General features: G+C 45.7%; 1 protein-coding gene across 8 annotated transcripts in view; it reads right to left on the reverse strand.

Moving 5' to 3' along the window:
• ARMC9 (armadillo repeat containing 9) overlaps positions 1-12,475 on the reverse strand; it is a 156,855-nt gene extending 144,380 nt beyond the window's left edge. For all 8 annotated transcript variants that reach the window (XM_059167728.1, XM_059167725.1, XM_059167724.1 and 5 more), the window contains exons 1-3: positions 12,377-12,475; positions 2,652-2,739; positions 782-907 (exon numbers count right to left, since the gene is read on the reverse strand). In XM_059167728.1, coding sequence (XP_059023711.1) covers positions 782-907; positions 2,652-2,702 — 177 coding nt within the window. In that variant the 5' untranslated portion in view covers positions 2,703-2,739; positions 12,377-12,475. The remainder of the gene's footprint in view (positions 1-781; positions 908-2,651; positions 2,740-12,376) is intronic.
• Positions 12,476-12,843: the final 368 nt, after the last annotated feature.

Genomic DNA, 12,843 nt, shown 5'->3' on the forward strand with positions numbered 1-12,843 from the left:
AAAGGGATCAGGGAGGGAGATGAACCATAAGAGACTCTTAATCTCAAGAAACAAACTGAGGGTTGCTGGAGTGGATGGGGGTAGGAGGGATGGGGTGGCTGGGTGATGGACACTGGGGAGGATATGTATTATGTCCATAATACATATGTATTATGTCCCTGTAGACTGAAGACTGAAGATTCACAGACCTGTATCCCTGAAACAAATAATACATTATACATTAACTAAAAAAAAAAAGAAAAAAAAAGATATTTCTAATTCATGCAAAAACACCTGAGCATCTACAGGTCACTGTAGGGTGCCTGGGGGCCCTTGGCTGGCTCAGTCACTGGAGTATGTGACTCTTGATCTCAGAGTTGTGAGTTCTAGCCCCACGGTGGGCACAGAGTTTACTTTAAAATATCAATTAAGGGACGCCTGGGTGGCTCAGTTGGTTAAGCAGCTGCCTTCGGCTCAGGTCATGATCCCAGGGTCCTGGGATCGAGTCCCACATCGGGCTCCTTGCTCGGCAGAGAGCCTGCTTCTCCCTCTGCCTCTGCCTGCCTCTCTGTCTGCCTGTGCTCGCTCGCTCTCTCTGTCTCTGACAAATAAATAAAATCTTTAAAAAAAAAAATAAATAAATAAAATAAAATATCAATTAATTAATTAATAAAATAAAAGCCAATCTGACCAGGTTTCCAGAACAATTCCAATATTCTCTAAATAACAGCATTTTTTACAATTTGACAGCATCTTGATTATTGACAGATATCCCCCCTGCCAAAAAAAAGCAAAATATTACCTGGATGATTAGTGATTTGGAGTCCCTTAAAGAGCCACTTGCTGTTTGAGATAATGGCTTTCCTTTCATTTTGCATTCTTTTGAAAATGTTTTCAAGGTGTCCTCAAATTCGGCAAAATCTAAATACTGTAAAAAAGAACATAGATGTATCTTTATTTCTCTATTTTAACATCAACAAAGCAACCGTCTTTGATGTAACTATACCAGCTCAAAGTTGTCACCTATGTATAATGGGGTTAACAAACTGTCATCTTTGGGAGAATTCAGGATCCAGCTTTGAATTTACTTACTTGACACACACCTCCAGAGCCTAGAAAGACAGTATCATAGAAAATGCTTATTTACAGAAAATAAATTTGCTTTCAGAAAGAAAATGTAAGTGTCATGATTTGTGATCATTGTTAATAGAAGCAAAATGATGTGTGCAGCATTCCGAAAAAGGCAAAAGTGATCCTTGGAAGGCCTGACGGCTTTGGGTCTGGTAGGTCTCTGGGAATTTGCCACCTGGAACTGGCACTAGGAAGAGTGGCTGTCCTTCCATAGGAACAGAAGACAAGCCATTAAAGATGGGCAACATCATCGGTGATCCTCGAGCACAGCGCTCCTGCTCCCCATCGCTCCCAGACACCCCTCTCTTGGCTTTCCCTATATGTACTCTACTCCTGTTCTCCCCTCCTTCTCAGTCTGTGGCAGTCACGTCTTGTATTTTACAATGCAGCAAATTTAAAATACACTAAAAGACGTGACTGCCTTGTATTTTACAATGCAGCAAATTTAAAATATTTAATATACAGCAAATTTAAAATACACTAAAAGACGTGACTGCCACAGACTGAGAAGGAGGGGAGAACAGGAGTAGAGAACCTCCTGTGGGTGGGCTCTTTCCCCAGGCCCTGTCCACAACCCTTTGCTGGGCCAGCTTTAAGAACACATTCAGGATCGCACCAACAAATTCCAAAGCTGCATTTCCAGGGCGGATGACTAGCTCCCAGGCTGTGGCTCACAGTGCCTGATGAACCGTTTAATCACAGATTTAAACAGCAGCCACGGTTTCTTGAGCACCAAGAAACTGTGCTTGCCCGATGCTAAAAGCATCAGAGAATATTAAAAAGCCTAGGGTGTGGGTCCTGTCCTTCCAAAGCTTTCAGTGTAGGAAATCTAAATGTCCATTAACAACAAGTTAAGTAGATAGAGCCACTCAGTGAAACAGTCTATAGCCTAAGAAGTATGAGGCAGATCACAGGAAGATATTCATGCCATATTACTGTCAAGGGAGAGAAGCCAAGCTTTAGAACAATGTGTATGCCATCATTCCATTTTGTAAAACAAATTACAGACATGCAAATATATTTTTAATAGTCACAGGAAAAAAGTCTGGAAAACTAGGCTAACCCATTAATAGCGGTTCCTGCAGGAGCGGAACAGGGAAATGAACTTTTCATACTTCCACTTCGTTTGATTCTTTACTGCGAGCATATGTTATTATAATTTTCTTTCTTTTTTTTTTTTTAAAGATTTTATTTATTTGTCAGAGAGAGAGAGCATAAAAAGAGGGAACAGGAGACAGAGGGAGAAGCAGGAGCTGAGCAAGGAGCCCGATGTGGGACTTGATCCCAGGATGCTGGGATCATCGTCCGAGCCGAAGGCAGACACTTTAAGTGACTGAGCCACCCTTGTGTCCCTATTATAATTTTCTTTAAAGAAATTTTTTTCAAATGGCTTTAGGATTTCAATTTAGTTATGAAAACAAAAAATCATATAATGGAAAACAGGTAACTCTAATGTAAGGATGCATTATAAGACACTATAAAATTTGCTGCATTGTAAAATACAAGATCTCTTTCTGCGACCCCTGTGTTGTAAAACATACCTCTTTCACAAGTCCAAGTAATTCTGATTCATGAGCCAGAACATCTCCCATAGTGAACTGTTACTGTTATTTCACACAGCGAAAGTCTCTACAAGACAAAAACAGAAGATAAATGCTTTCATTTCAGCCATCTGTGAAATGGTAACGTAGCTGTGGTGGGCAGAATAAGGCCCCCATCCAAATCCCCAGAACCTGGGAATATTCTAGATTGCATGGTAAGAGGGAATTAAAGTTGCACATGGAATCAAGCCTGCTAATCAGCTGACCTTAAAATAAGGAGAATATATATAATTATCTCGTGGGCCCAGTGTAATCACAGGGGTCCTTACAAGGAGGCAAGAGGGACAATGTCAGAGTGATGCTTCGCTGGCCCTGAAAGTGGAGGAAGGGCCCCAAGCCAAAGAACGAGTGCAGGCAGCCTCTAGATGTTCAAAAAGGCAAGGTACAGATTCTCCTCTGGAGCCTTCAGCAATGAACAAGCCCTGGGAACACGTTGATTTTAACTTAGTGAGACCTATTTCGGACTTCCATGTCGTCTTAGGCCCCCGATTTTTGGTTATTTATCATACAAAAATATGGAGGCTCACGTTTAAAGTAATTCTTTCTTCTATGACAACTACTAAAATGAATACGAACACAGGCTAGAAGGTGGTGTAAATGGGCATCGAAGATTGCTAGAGAGACTGGGGAAGATTAATCTTCTTATTCGGCTTTCTAATGTGCCATAATGTGGTATGTGTAATTCAAACAGTCAAGTCCACAAAGTACATTTTAGAACAAAACAGAATTTGATAGGGTTCATGCATTTACTTTAAAGAAGGATATACATTAATATTAATCTGATATAAATAAACTCACCAATCCTCACTCCGCCTCCAAATAAAAAGTAGTAATCATTCACACAAAGATATGGGATACCATTTGCAAGAAATTTCTTTTAAAGATTTTATTTATTTATTTGAGAGGGAGAGATCACAAGTAGGCAGAGAGAGAGAGGGAAGCAGGCTCCCTGCTTAGCAGAGAGTCAGATGTAGGGCTCAATCCCAGGACCCTGGGATCATGACCTGAGCCGAAAGCAAAGGCTTTAACCCACTGAGCCACCCAGGCGCCCCTGCAAGAAAATTGTTAATGTTTCCTGAAGACCATAATCATTTAGCCTTACAGTCAGTAATGGAGGAGGAAGTGGTGTGCATTTACACAAGTGTTAACACAAACTCATGCACCAGGGAATGTATTAGGTCAGTTTTTGTTTTGTTTAGTTTAGAGAGAGAGCAAGCAGTGTGGTGGGGGGAGGGTGGTGCGGGGTGCACAGAGGGAGAAGGAGAGAATCTTAATCATGTCCAGCATAGAGCCCAGCATGGAGCCCAACACGGGGCTTGATCTCATGACCCTGAGATCATGACTTGAGCTGAAATCAAGAGTCAGAAGCTTAAAAGACTGAGCCACCCAGGTGCCCCATGGTCAGGTTTTTCATTACATTTAGGAATGCACAATATCTATGTACATTTCCAAACATTTAAATAAAATATTGCAAATCTTTTTAAAAAGTATTTTCTACTTTTTCTGTTCTCCAGGTGTGCCCAAAGAAGCCACTCCTTGTGCCCCACTCCCAGGCTCTTAAACCAGATTTGCTGTCCATAACCCCAGGGGAACGACAAAGCCTGGGCACTAATCTTAACTGCCATTCACTGGCACCTGATCCAGGGCAAATCACTGAAGCTCAGGGCCTCTTTTCTCTATAAAAGAAAGTGGAGAATTGACGTCTTCTAGTTCTAGGAACACATGATTCTGTAACATTACATTTTGATCTGCCCATTCCAGTGCATTTGATTTCAGTTATTTGAACACAAGTCAGGAAGATTAAATGTAGTCATTTCCCTCTCTTCGCTGTCTTCTTGGTCTTACCACCGTCTTGTAGCTTCATCTCCCCCGAGGTACAGTGACACAATCTCCCGTTCTCTCTCTCTCTACACTTCCATTTCTATCCTACTAACAAGTGATCTTTGCCTTCCTGCTCACGACCCTCCCGTGGTTCCAGCACCCTCCAGAGGAAGGCTACACTACTTAGGCCCAACTCTCAAAGGCTACACAACATGGCCTCCCACACACTCTCCTTCGTTCTGTTAACTTGAGCCATGATGGCCACTGCGTGGCCACCCCCACCAGACAGCCACATCACATGCCTGCCCTCTCTTGGGGACTTTGCACTTAGTGCAGATACCCTCTGACATCCCCGTCTCCTTCAGTTGCTTAAATGTCACCCCTTCAGAAAGACTTGCCCCAACTACCCTTTGTACAGGGTCAGCCCCATCACTGCTCAGTCTTTCATCCTGTTTTATTTTCTCAACAGCACTAACCACTACCTGACTTGCATGTCCCTACATCTAAGTACTGCTCACTGTGGATTCAGGAGAGCACCTGTTCCCCTGGGGTCCCCAGTGCCTAGGCCAGTGCCTGGCATGCTGCAGTTGCTCAAAAATGAATGGAAGTAATTTCAGGTATGGGGAAAATCAAGCAAGGAAGGGGATAGGGCTTGGGGAAGAGGTATATGGGGCTATTTTAGATAGTGGGGGCAGAGAAGGCCTCCCTGGAAACATGTGGGCAGAGATGAGAGGGGGGACAGGGAGATCACCTCCAGATTTGGAGGACAGGGAGGGCAGGGGCTGCGGAGTGCTGAGGTCCCGTGGGTGAGATGAGAGAAGCAAAGCAGACCCAGGAGGACTTAAGGTGCTGGGCCAGGTAGAACAGGCCTTGCGTAAAGGAGCAGCTTGCATGTACCAGGAAGCCCAGAGAGGGGACCGACAGGGGACTGCCACCACCCTAGTGACAGTTCATAACAGCAGGGTCTGCTCTACGGGAGAGAGACTGAGGGGACAGAGCGGTAAGGACACCATAGCAAAGCCCAAGCTGGTGATAGGGAAGTCTGGATGAGCAAAAGGAATCTTGGGAAGGGCTCGGCTTCCACATGTTAAAGGGAGAGGTGGCAAGACCTGCTGATGTGAAGGGAAAAGGTCAAGGGCGACGCTGGGGCCTAGGCAGATGCCATTTGCTGAGGTGGGGGAAACCGGGGGTGGGGGGGTGTCTGAGAGGCCAGCTTGAGTGCCACCCCAGCCATAAGTGTCACAGGCCCACAAAGCACTGGAGAGGGGTGCTGAGAAGGTTGGTGTGTGTGAGTTCAAAGTAAAGGAAAAAGTGATTTTCTGAGAGGCCAGCTTGAGTGCCCCAGCCATAAGTGTCACAGGCCCACAAAGCACCCGAGAGGGGTGCTGAGAAGGATGGTGTGTGTGAGTTCAAAGTAAAGGAAAAAGTGATTTTCTTTTTCAACATTCCTTTGGCTATTCAGGGTCTTTTCTGGTTCCCATACAAATCTGAGGATTATTTGTTCCAGCTCCATGAAAAAAAGTTGATGGTATTCTGGTGGGGATTGCACTGAATGTATAGATTTCTCTGTGTAGCACAGACATTTTAACAATATTTGTTCTTCCAATCCACGAACGTTTTCCCATTTCTTCCTCAATTTCTTTCATGAGTGTTCTATAGTTTTCCAAGTACAGATCCTTTGTCTCTTTGGTTGGGTTTATTCCTACATATCTTAGGGTTTTTGATCCAATTTTAAATGGGATCGATTCTGTAATTTCTCTTTCTTCGGTCTCAGTGTTAGTGTATAGAAATGCAACTGATTTCTGTGCATTGATTTTATATCCTGCCACTCTGATGAGTTCCTGTATGAGTTCTAGTAATTTTGGTGTGGAGCCTTTTGGGTTTCCCACATAGAGTATTACGTCATCTGCAAAGAGTGAGAGTTTGACTTCTCTGATGATCTGGATGCCTTTAATTTCTTTCTGTTGTCTGACTGCTGAGGCTAGGACTTCTAGTACTATGTTGAACAGTGTTGATAGTAGACATTAGGGGAAAAGCTCAGAGTTTTTCCCCATTAAGAATTTTATTTGTTGGGGCGCCTGGGTGGCTCAGTGGGGTAAAGCCTCTGCCTTCAGCTCAGGTCATGATCCCAAGGTCCTGGGATCGAGCCCCGCATCGGGCTGTCCGCTCCGCGGAGAGCCTGCTTCCTCCTCTCTCTCTTTCTGCCGGCCTCTCTGCCTACTTGTGATCTCTGTCTGTCAAATAAATAAATAAAATCTTAAAAAAAAAAAAAAAAGAATTTTATTTGTTAATATTGAAAAAGAAAACCAAAGCTGGTGGCATCATAATTCCCAAACTTGAAGTTCTATTACAAAGCTGTAATCATCAAGACAGTATGATACTGACACAAAAACCGACATACACATAAATGAACAGAATAGAGTCCAGAAATGGATCCTCAACTCTATGGTCATCTAATCTTTGACAAAGCAAAAAAGAATATCCAATGGAAAAAAAGACAGTCTCTTCAACAAACAGTGTTGGGAAAATTGGACAGCAACATGCAGAAGAATGAAACTGGACCATTTCCTTACACCATACACACACACAAAAGACTCAAAATGGATGAAAGACCTAAATGTGAAACAGGAATCCATCAAAATCCTTGAGGAGAACAGAGGCAGCAACCTCTGTGACCTCAGCCTCAGCAGCTCCTTTCTAGACACATCTCCAAAGGCAAGGGAAACAAAGGCAAAAATGAACTATTGGGATTTTATCAGGATAAAAAGTTTTTGCACGGCAAAGCAAACAGTTATAAAACCAAAGACAACCAACAGAATGGAAGAAGATATTTGCAAATATCTTATCAGATAAAGAGCTAGTATCCAAAATCTGTAAAGACCTTATCAAATTCAACACTCAAAGAATGAATAATCCAGTGAAGAAATAGGCAGAAAACATGAACAGACATTTCTCCAAAGACATCCAAATGGCCAACAGACAAATGAAAAAATGCTCAACTTCACTCGGCATCAGGGAAATCCAAATGAAAACTGCAATGGGAATGGGATACCACCTCACACCGGACAGATGGCTAAAATTAACAAGTCAGTAAACGACAGGTGTCAGCCTGGATCTGGAAAAAGGGGCACCCTCCTAAACTATTAGTGGGAATGCAAGCTGGTGCAGCCACTCTAGAAAACAGTATGGAGGTTCCTCAAAAAGTTGAAAACAGAGCTACCCTATGACTCAGCAATCACACTACTGGGTATTTACCTTAAGATATAAATGTAGTGATCCGAAGGGGCATGTGCACCCAAATGTTTATAGCAGCAATGTCCACAGTAGCCAAACTATGGAAAGAGCCCAGATGTCCATCAACAGATGAATGGATAAAGAAGATATGGTATATATACAAAATGGAATATTATGCAGCCATCAAAAATGAAATCTTGCCATTTTCAATGACATGGCTGGAACTAGAGGGTATTAGGCTAAGCGAAATACGTCAATCAGATAAAGCAATTTTCATATGACCTTACTCATATGTGGAATTTAAGAGACAAAACAGAGTGGCATAGAGGAAGGGAGGGAAAAATAAAACAAGATAAGACAATACCAGAGTGGGAGACAAACCATAAGAGACTTCTAATCTTAGGAAACAAACTGAGGGTTACTAGAGGGGAGGAAGGTGGTGGGGGGAGGTAACTGGGTGACAGACACTAACGAAGAAGTTACGTGATGTAATGAGCACTGGGTATTATACAAGACTGATGAACTCTACCTCTGGAACTAATAATACATTACATGTTAATTAAGTGAATTTAAATTAAGAACAAAAAAAGGGGGCGCCTGGGTGGCTCAGTGGTTAAGCCGCTGCCTTCAGCTCAGGTCATGATCTCAGGGTCCTGGGATCGAGTCCTGCATCGGGCTCTCTGCTCAGCAGGGAGACTGCTTCCTCCTCTCTCTCTCTCTGCCTGCCTCTCTGCCTACTTGTGATTTCTCTCTGTCAAATAAATAAATAAAATCTTTAAAAAAAAAAAAAAAAGAACAAAAAAAGGAAAGGCGGGAGCTGGTGGTAAGCATTTCGGAATTGGCAGCATAAAGATGGCATTTCAGAAGACCAGGATCCCAAACAGACAGGACTCCTAAGAAGAAGGCCTAGCAGAACAGAGCTCAGGCCTATACCTGAACCCTGGAGCACTCGGGGACCAAGAACTCAGGGAGAGAAAAAGCATCCAGCAAGAGACAAAGCAAGAGCAGGGACTTGTCAGTGGGACACAAGCAGGGGACTGCGGCACCTGGAAGCCCACATCAACTGCGACTACACATGGTCAAGTAACATGGGGCAGAAGACTTGAGCCCTGGATTTGGCAACATGGAGTCTGACAGTGACTTGGATAAGGGAAGTGATGAAGGGTGCCTGACTGGAAAGCATCAGGAAGAGAAGTAACAAAGGAGGGACAGGGAGATCTGTCACAAAATGGAGAGGAAAGAACCTGTGGTGGCTAGAAAGATATGGGAGGTTTAAGGAGGAAGACATTATAAACAGCAGGTCTGTAGGTTGGTGGGAAGAACCTAGTTAGAGAAGGACAAATTGAGGTAGAAGAGAGAGAAGGTTAAGGAAACAAGGTTCCTGCCACACCCAGTATCCCACTGAAGGGCTGGGACCTAGACAGAGTGAGGACAGTCCATCCCCTGACACGGAGGGAGGGCAGAGGAGATGGGTACTGACCAAAAAAATAGACAGATTCAGCAATGAGTAAAACAAGAAACAAGGTCATCAGCTGGCAGTAAGAGGCGTGTTGATAGCTGGAAGAGAAGAGCAGGTGGGAACCAAGCTGACTACCGACCTGTGGCACGATTTCCAATATTGAGAGTCTGCTTAAGACAACATGGACTCGAATCCAAAATGGAACCAGTCTGCACAATTCTGCAGTTTCCCCAGCCCCAGCTGTTGGAGTTAGATTAGCCCAGGTGAGGTTTTTCCAGAAGACAGGGAAAAGAGAAAACAAGTGTAATAGTGATGGAGCAGTAGGGCTGGAGGAAGGGGGTGCCGGTGCAGGGGGCAGCGAATGAGCAACAGGGTCCAACATGTGCTGAAGGCGGCATGGCGCCTAAGATCCACTTCCGAGGTACATTCCCGGGAGCTTGAAAGATAAAAAGTGTGATCAGAGCAGAACAGGCGCTTGACTTTGGAAGTGATGCAGTATAAAACGTACATGACAATGGGAGTGGTGAATAAAGAGAATGGACAAAAGACACATCTAAAAATGAAGAAACTGGAGTGAGCAGCCAGGAGGGTGAAATCTCCAATAGAGGAGGCAGAGGGGTAGACAGTGAGCCGGGCGCTACAGCCTTCCTGGGGTTACACCTGTGCCCCTCTAGGCGACAGCCTCAAAGAAGGGCAACGAGGGGTAAAGGCCCGGATGTGCACATCAAAGGAGCTGGGGGTTCTGAAGCAGGAAAGCAGTGGTCTGGAAGTAGCGGGGAGGACAGGACACCTACCCTTCCTGGCACGTACAGACATGCCAGACTCATAAGGAGGAGAAAGACCACCTCCTGTTAGGGACCAGCATCTCTGCAGCTCTTCCCTGGACACACCACCCATGCCCCTTCTCCCCCTTCCCCATATCAGGCCCATCAGTAGTAAATCCCAAGCATTCCCCAGTACCAGTACCACATACTCTTTCACAACCCCAAACCTTCTGTTTGATGTTCTCGCCCCACCACAAACTTGACTCATTGTGCTAACTGAATGAGGAACTGACCTCCTTCAGGAGGTCTCCTATGACCCCCTCCCCTTTCTTCTCCAACAAGGCATTCTCTCTCCTCTGGGGTACCTCTGAACTCTACCTTTACTTCCATTGCTACACTTATTACCCTGTTTACGAAGGCAGTGAGGTGGATTTATCCCTCCAGGGGTACCTGGATGGCTCATCTGGTTAAGCATCCAATGCTTGATTTTGGCTCAGGTTATGATCTCAGGGTCATAAAACAGAGCCCTGTGCCAGCTCCACACTGGGTGTGGAACCTGCTTAAGAGTCTGTCTCTCCCTCTCCCTCTGCTCCTCCCCAAGCCCCGCCATCTACCACCCATGCACTCTCTCTTTCAAATAAATAAAATTAATTAATTAATTTGATCCCTCCAGAACCTAACAGAGCCTGGTGGACACCCAAGATATTTACAAATAAATGAAGTCCAAGCAAAGAGAACAGGATTTTTTTGAAGGCCCTGTAACAAGAGAATTTTGTTGTTTTTGAGAATTCCAGCTACTCTTCTCTCTGCTTGCAACATTTTCCTCCTTTTCTTCACCTGGCTAACCCCTGTCCTTAATAAACATCACTTCCTCAGAGAAGTTCTTCAAGGCTGTCATTTTTTTTTAAAGACTTTTTTTTTAAAGATTGTATTTATTTATTTATTTGACAGACAGAGATCACAAGTAGGCAGAGAGGCAGGCAGAGAGAGAGGGGGAAGCAGGCTCCCCGCTGAGCAGAAAGCCCGAAGTGGGACTGGATCCCAGGACCCTGAGATCATAACCGGAGCCAAAGGCAGAGGCTTAACCCACTGAGTCACCCAGGCGCCCAAGACTGTCATTTGAATAAGAGTCTACTGTGATGGTCTCTCAGTGAATGTGAGCCACTGTTGGGCAGTCTATTACTCTGACATTCTCAAAAATTAGAATTTTCTCTAAACATTTATACCATAAAAGTTCATTTATTTATTAAGAATTTATTGTATGGGGGCGCCTGGGTGGCTCAGTGGGTTAAGCCGCTGCCTTTGGCTCGGGTCATGATCTCAGGGTCCTGGGATCGAGTCCCACGTCGGGCTCTCTGTTCGGCGGGGAGCCTGCTTCCTCCTCTCTCTCTGCCTGCCTCTCTGCCTACTTGTGATCTCTGTCAAATAAATAAATAAAATCTTAAAAAAAAAAAAAGAATTTATTGTATGCCAGGCAGCGTGCAAAATGCTGCACATTTAGTCTTCACAATACACCTGAGAGATGAATGTGACTTAAATTCTTTTACAGATGAGGCAACTGAGGCTCCAGAAGCCTGAGATGCTCCCCAAAATCCAGGTAGTAAGTGACGAAGGTCAAAATTTAAATCCAGACCAACTCTAAAAAATACATAGCATTATGCCAAATGCTAGGACCACCTCAATCAGAATCAGCCGGGGTGCCTGTGCAAATGAAATTCCTAGAACCACCCTGATCTTCCTGAACACCATAGCAGACACGATGTCCAGCGACTGCTTTAAACAAGCTCTCTGCATGACTTTTACACACACTCAAGTTTGAGAAGCACTGCTCTACTTTATGCAAAAACTAGAGAAAACTTCTTCAGCCACTCCTGGGGGTTGCAGTGTGGCAGCTTATTTTCTGTATAAAGGGCTCTCGGACCTACAAGCTGGCTGAGTAACGGGAAGGCTATGGGATTTGTCTGCAAGACAAATGGCTAGCATCCTAGTTCTGCTTGGATCGGATGAAGTCTGGGGAGGAGGTTAGCTGATGCAGATAATGACGGGGCTCCATCTAAAAGCCCCAGGGTACCCGCTCAGCCGTCATTACCCAGCGGGACGGCTTGCGCCCCCTTCCAAGTGTGGCTCACCGAGGCACAGATCAGGGACTACTTGCGGGAAGCAGTCGGGCCTGTCCTCGGTTTATCCAGGAGGCCTCCTCGGGCCCACGCCAGAATAAGCGCCCAGGGCGGCTGACCAAAAGTGGGGCGTTCTGCAGGGGCTGCCAAGCTGGCTCTCCTCCGGGGCGAGCGCCCCGCAGATCCTCGGCCCTCGGGGCCCACTACAGCTCCTTCTGCGCGGGGGCTGCGGGTGCCGGGCAGCCGGACCGCGTCGGGGGACACGCTTACCTGCTGCACCGCCGCGGGAACCCTCCACAAATCCACTCGGCCGCCACTTCTCCAGCTGTCGCCCCGGCAACCGCCGCCGCCAGCCTAGCATCACGTGGGGGAGACGCAGCCAATCATGGGACGCGCCGGCGCGGAGCATCCTGGGAGGAAAGGCGGGCCCTTTCGGAGACCCGGCTGTGAGGGTTCCGGGCGTCGGAAATGAAGCGGGTGTTTGCTGGTGGGTGGGTTCTGCGGGTCACCTCCTGCGGGGAGGCTTCCCGGTCTTCCTCTCCACGACTTCCCCATTCGTTCATTCCACAGACATTATGCCCAGCTCTGGGGATGAGCCGACGGAGCTCAACACCTAACCTCAAGGAGCTCGTTCTATCCCAGGGAGAACAAGCGGCGAGAGATCGCAGTACGAGGTGGTGATCGTGGGAAAATAACCCAGGCGTTGTTATTCCCAGTTTACAAGAGCGACCTTAGAA

This window comes from Mustela lutreola, chromosome 3 (assembly GCF_030435805.1).
Source record: "Mustela lutreola isolate mMusLut2 chromosome 3, mMusLut2.pri, whole genome shotgun sequence".
NCBI lineage: Eukaryota > Metazoa > Chordata > Mammalia > Carnivora > Mustelidae > Mustela > Mustela lutreola.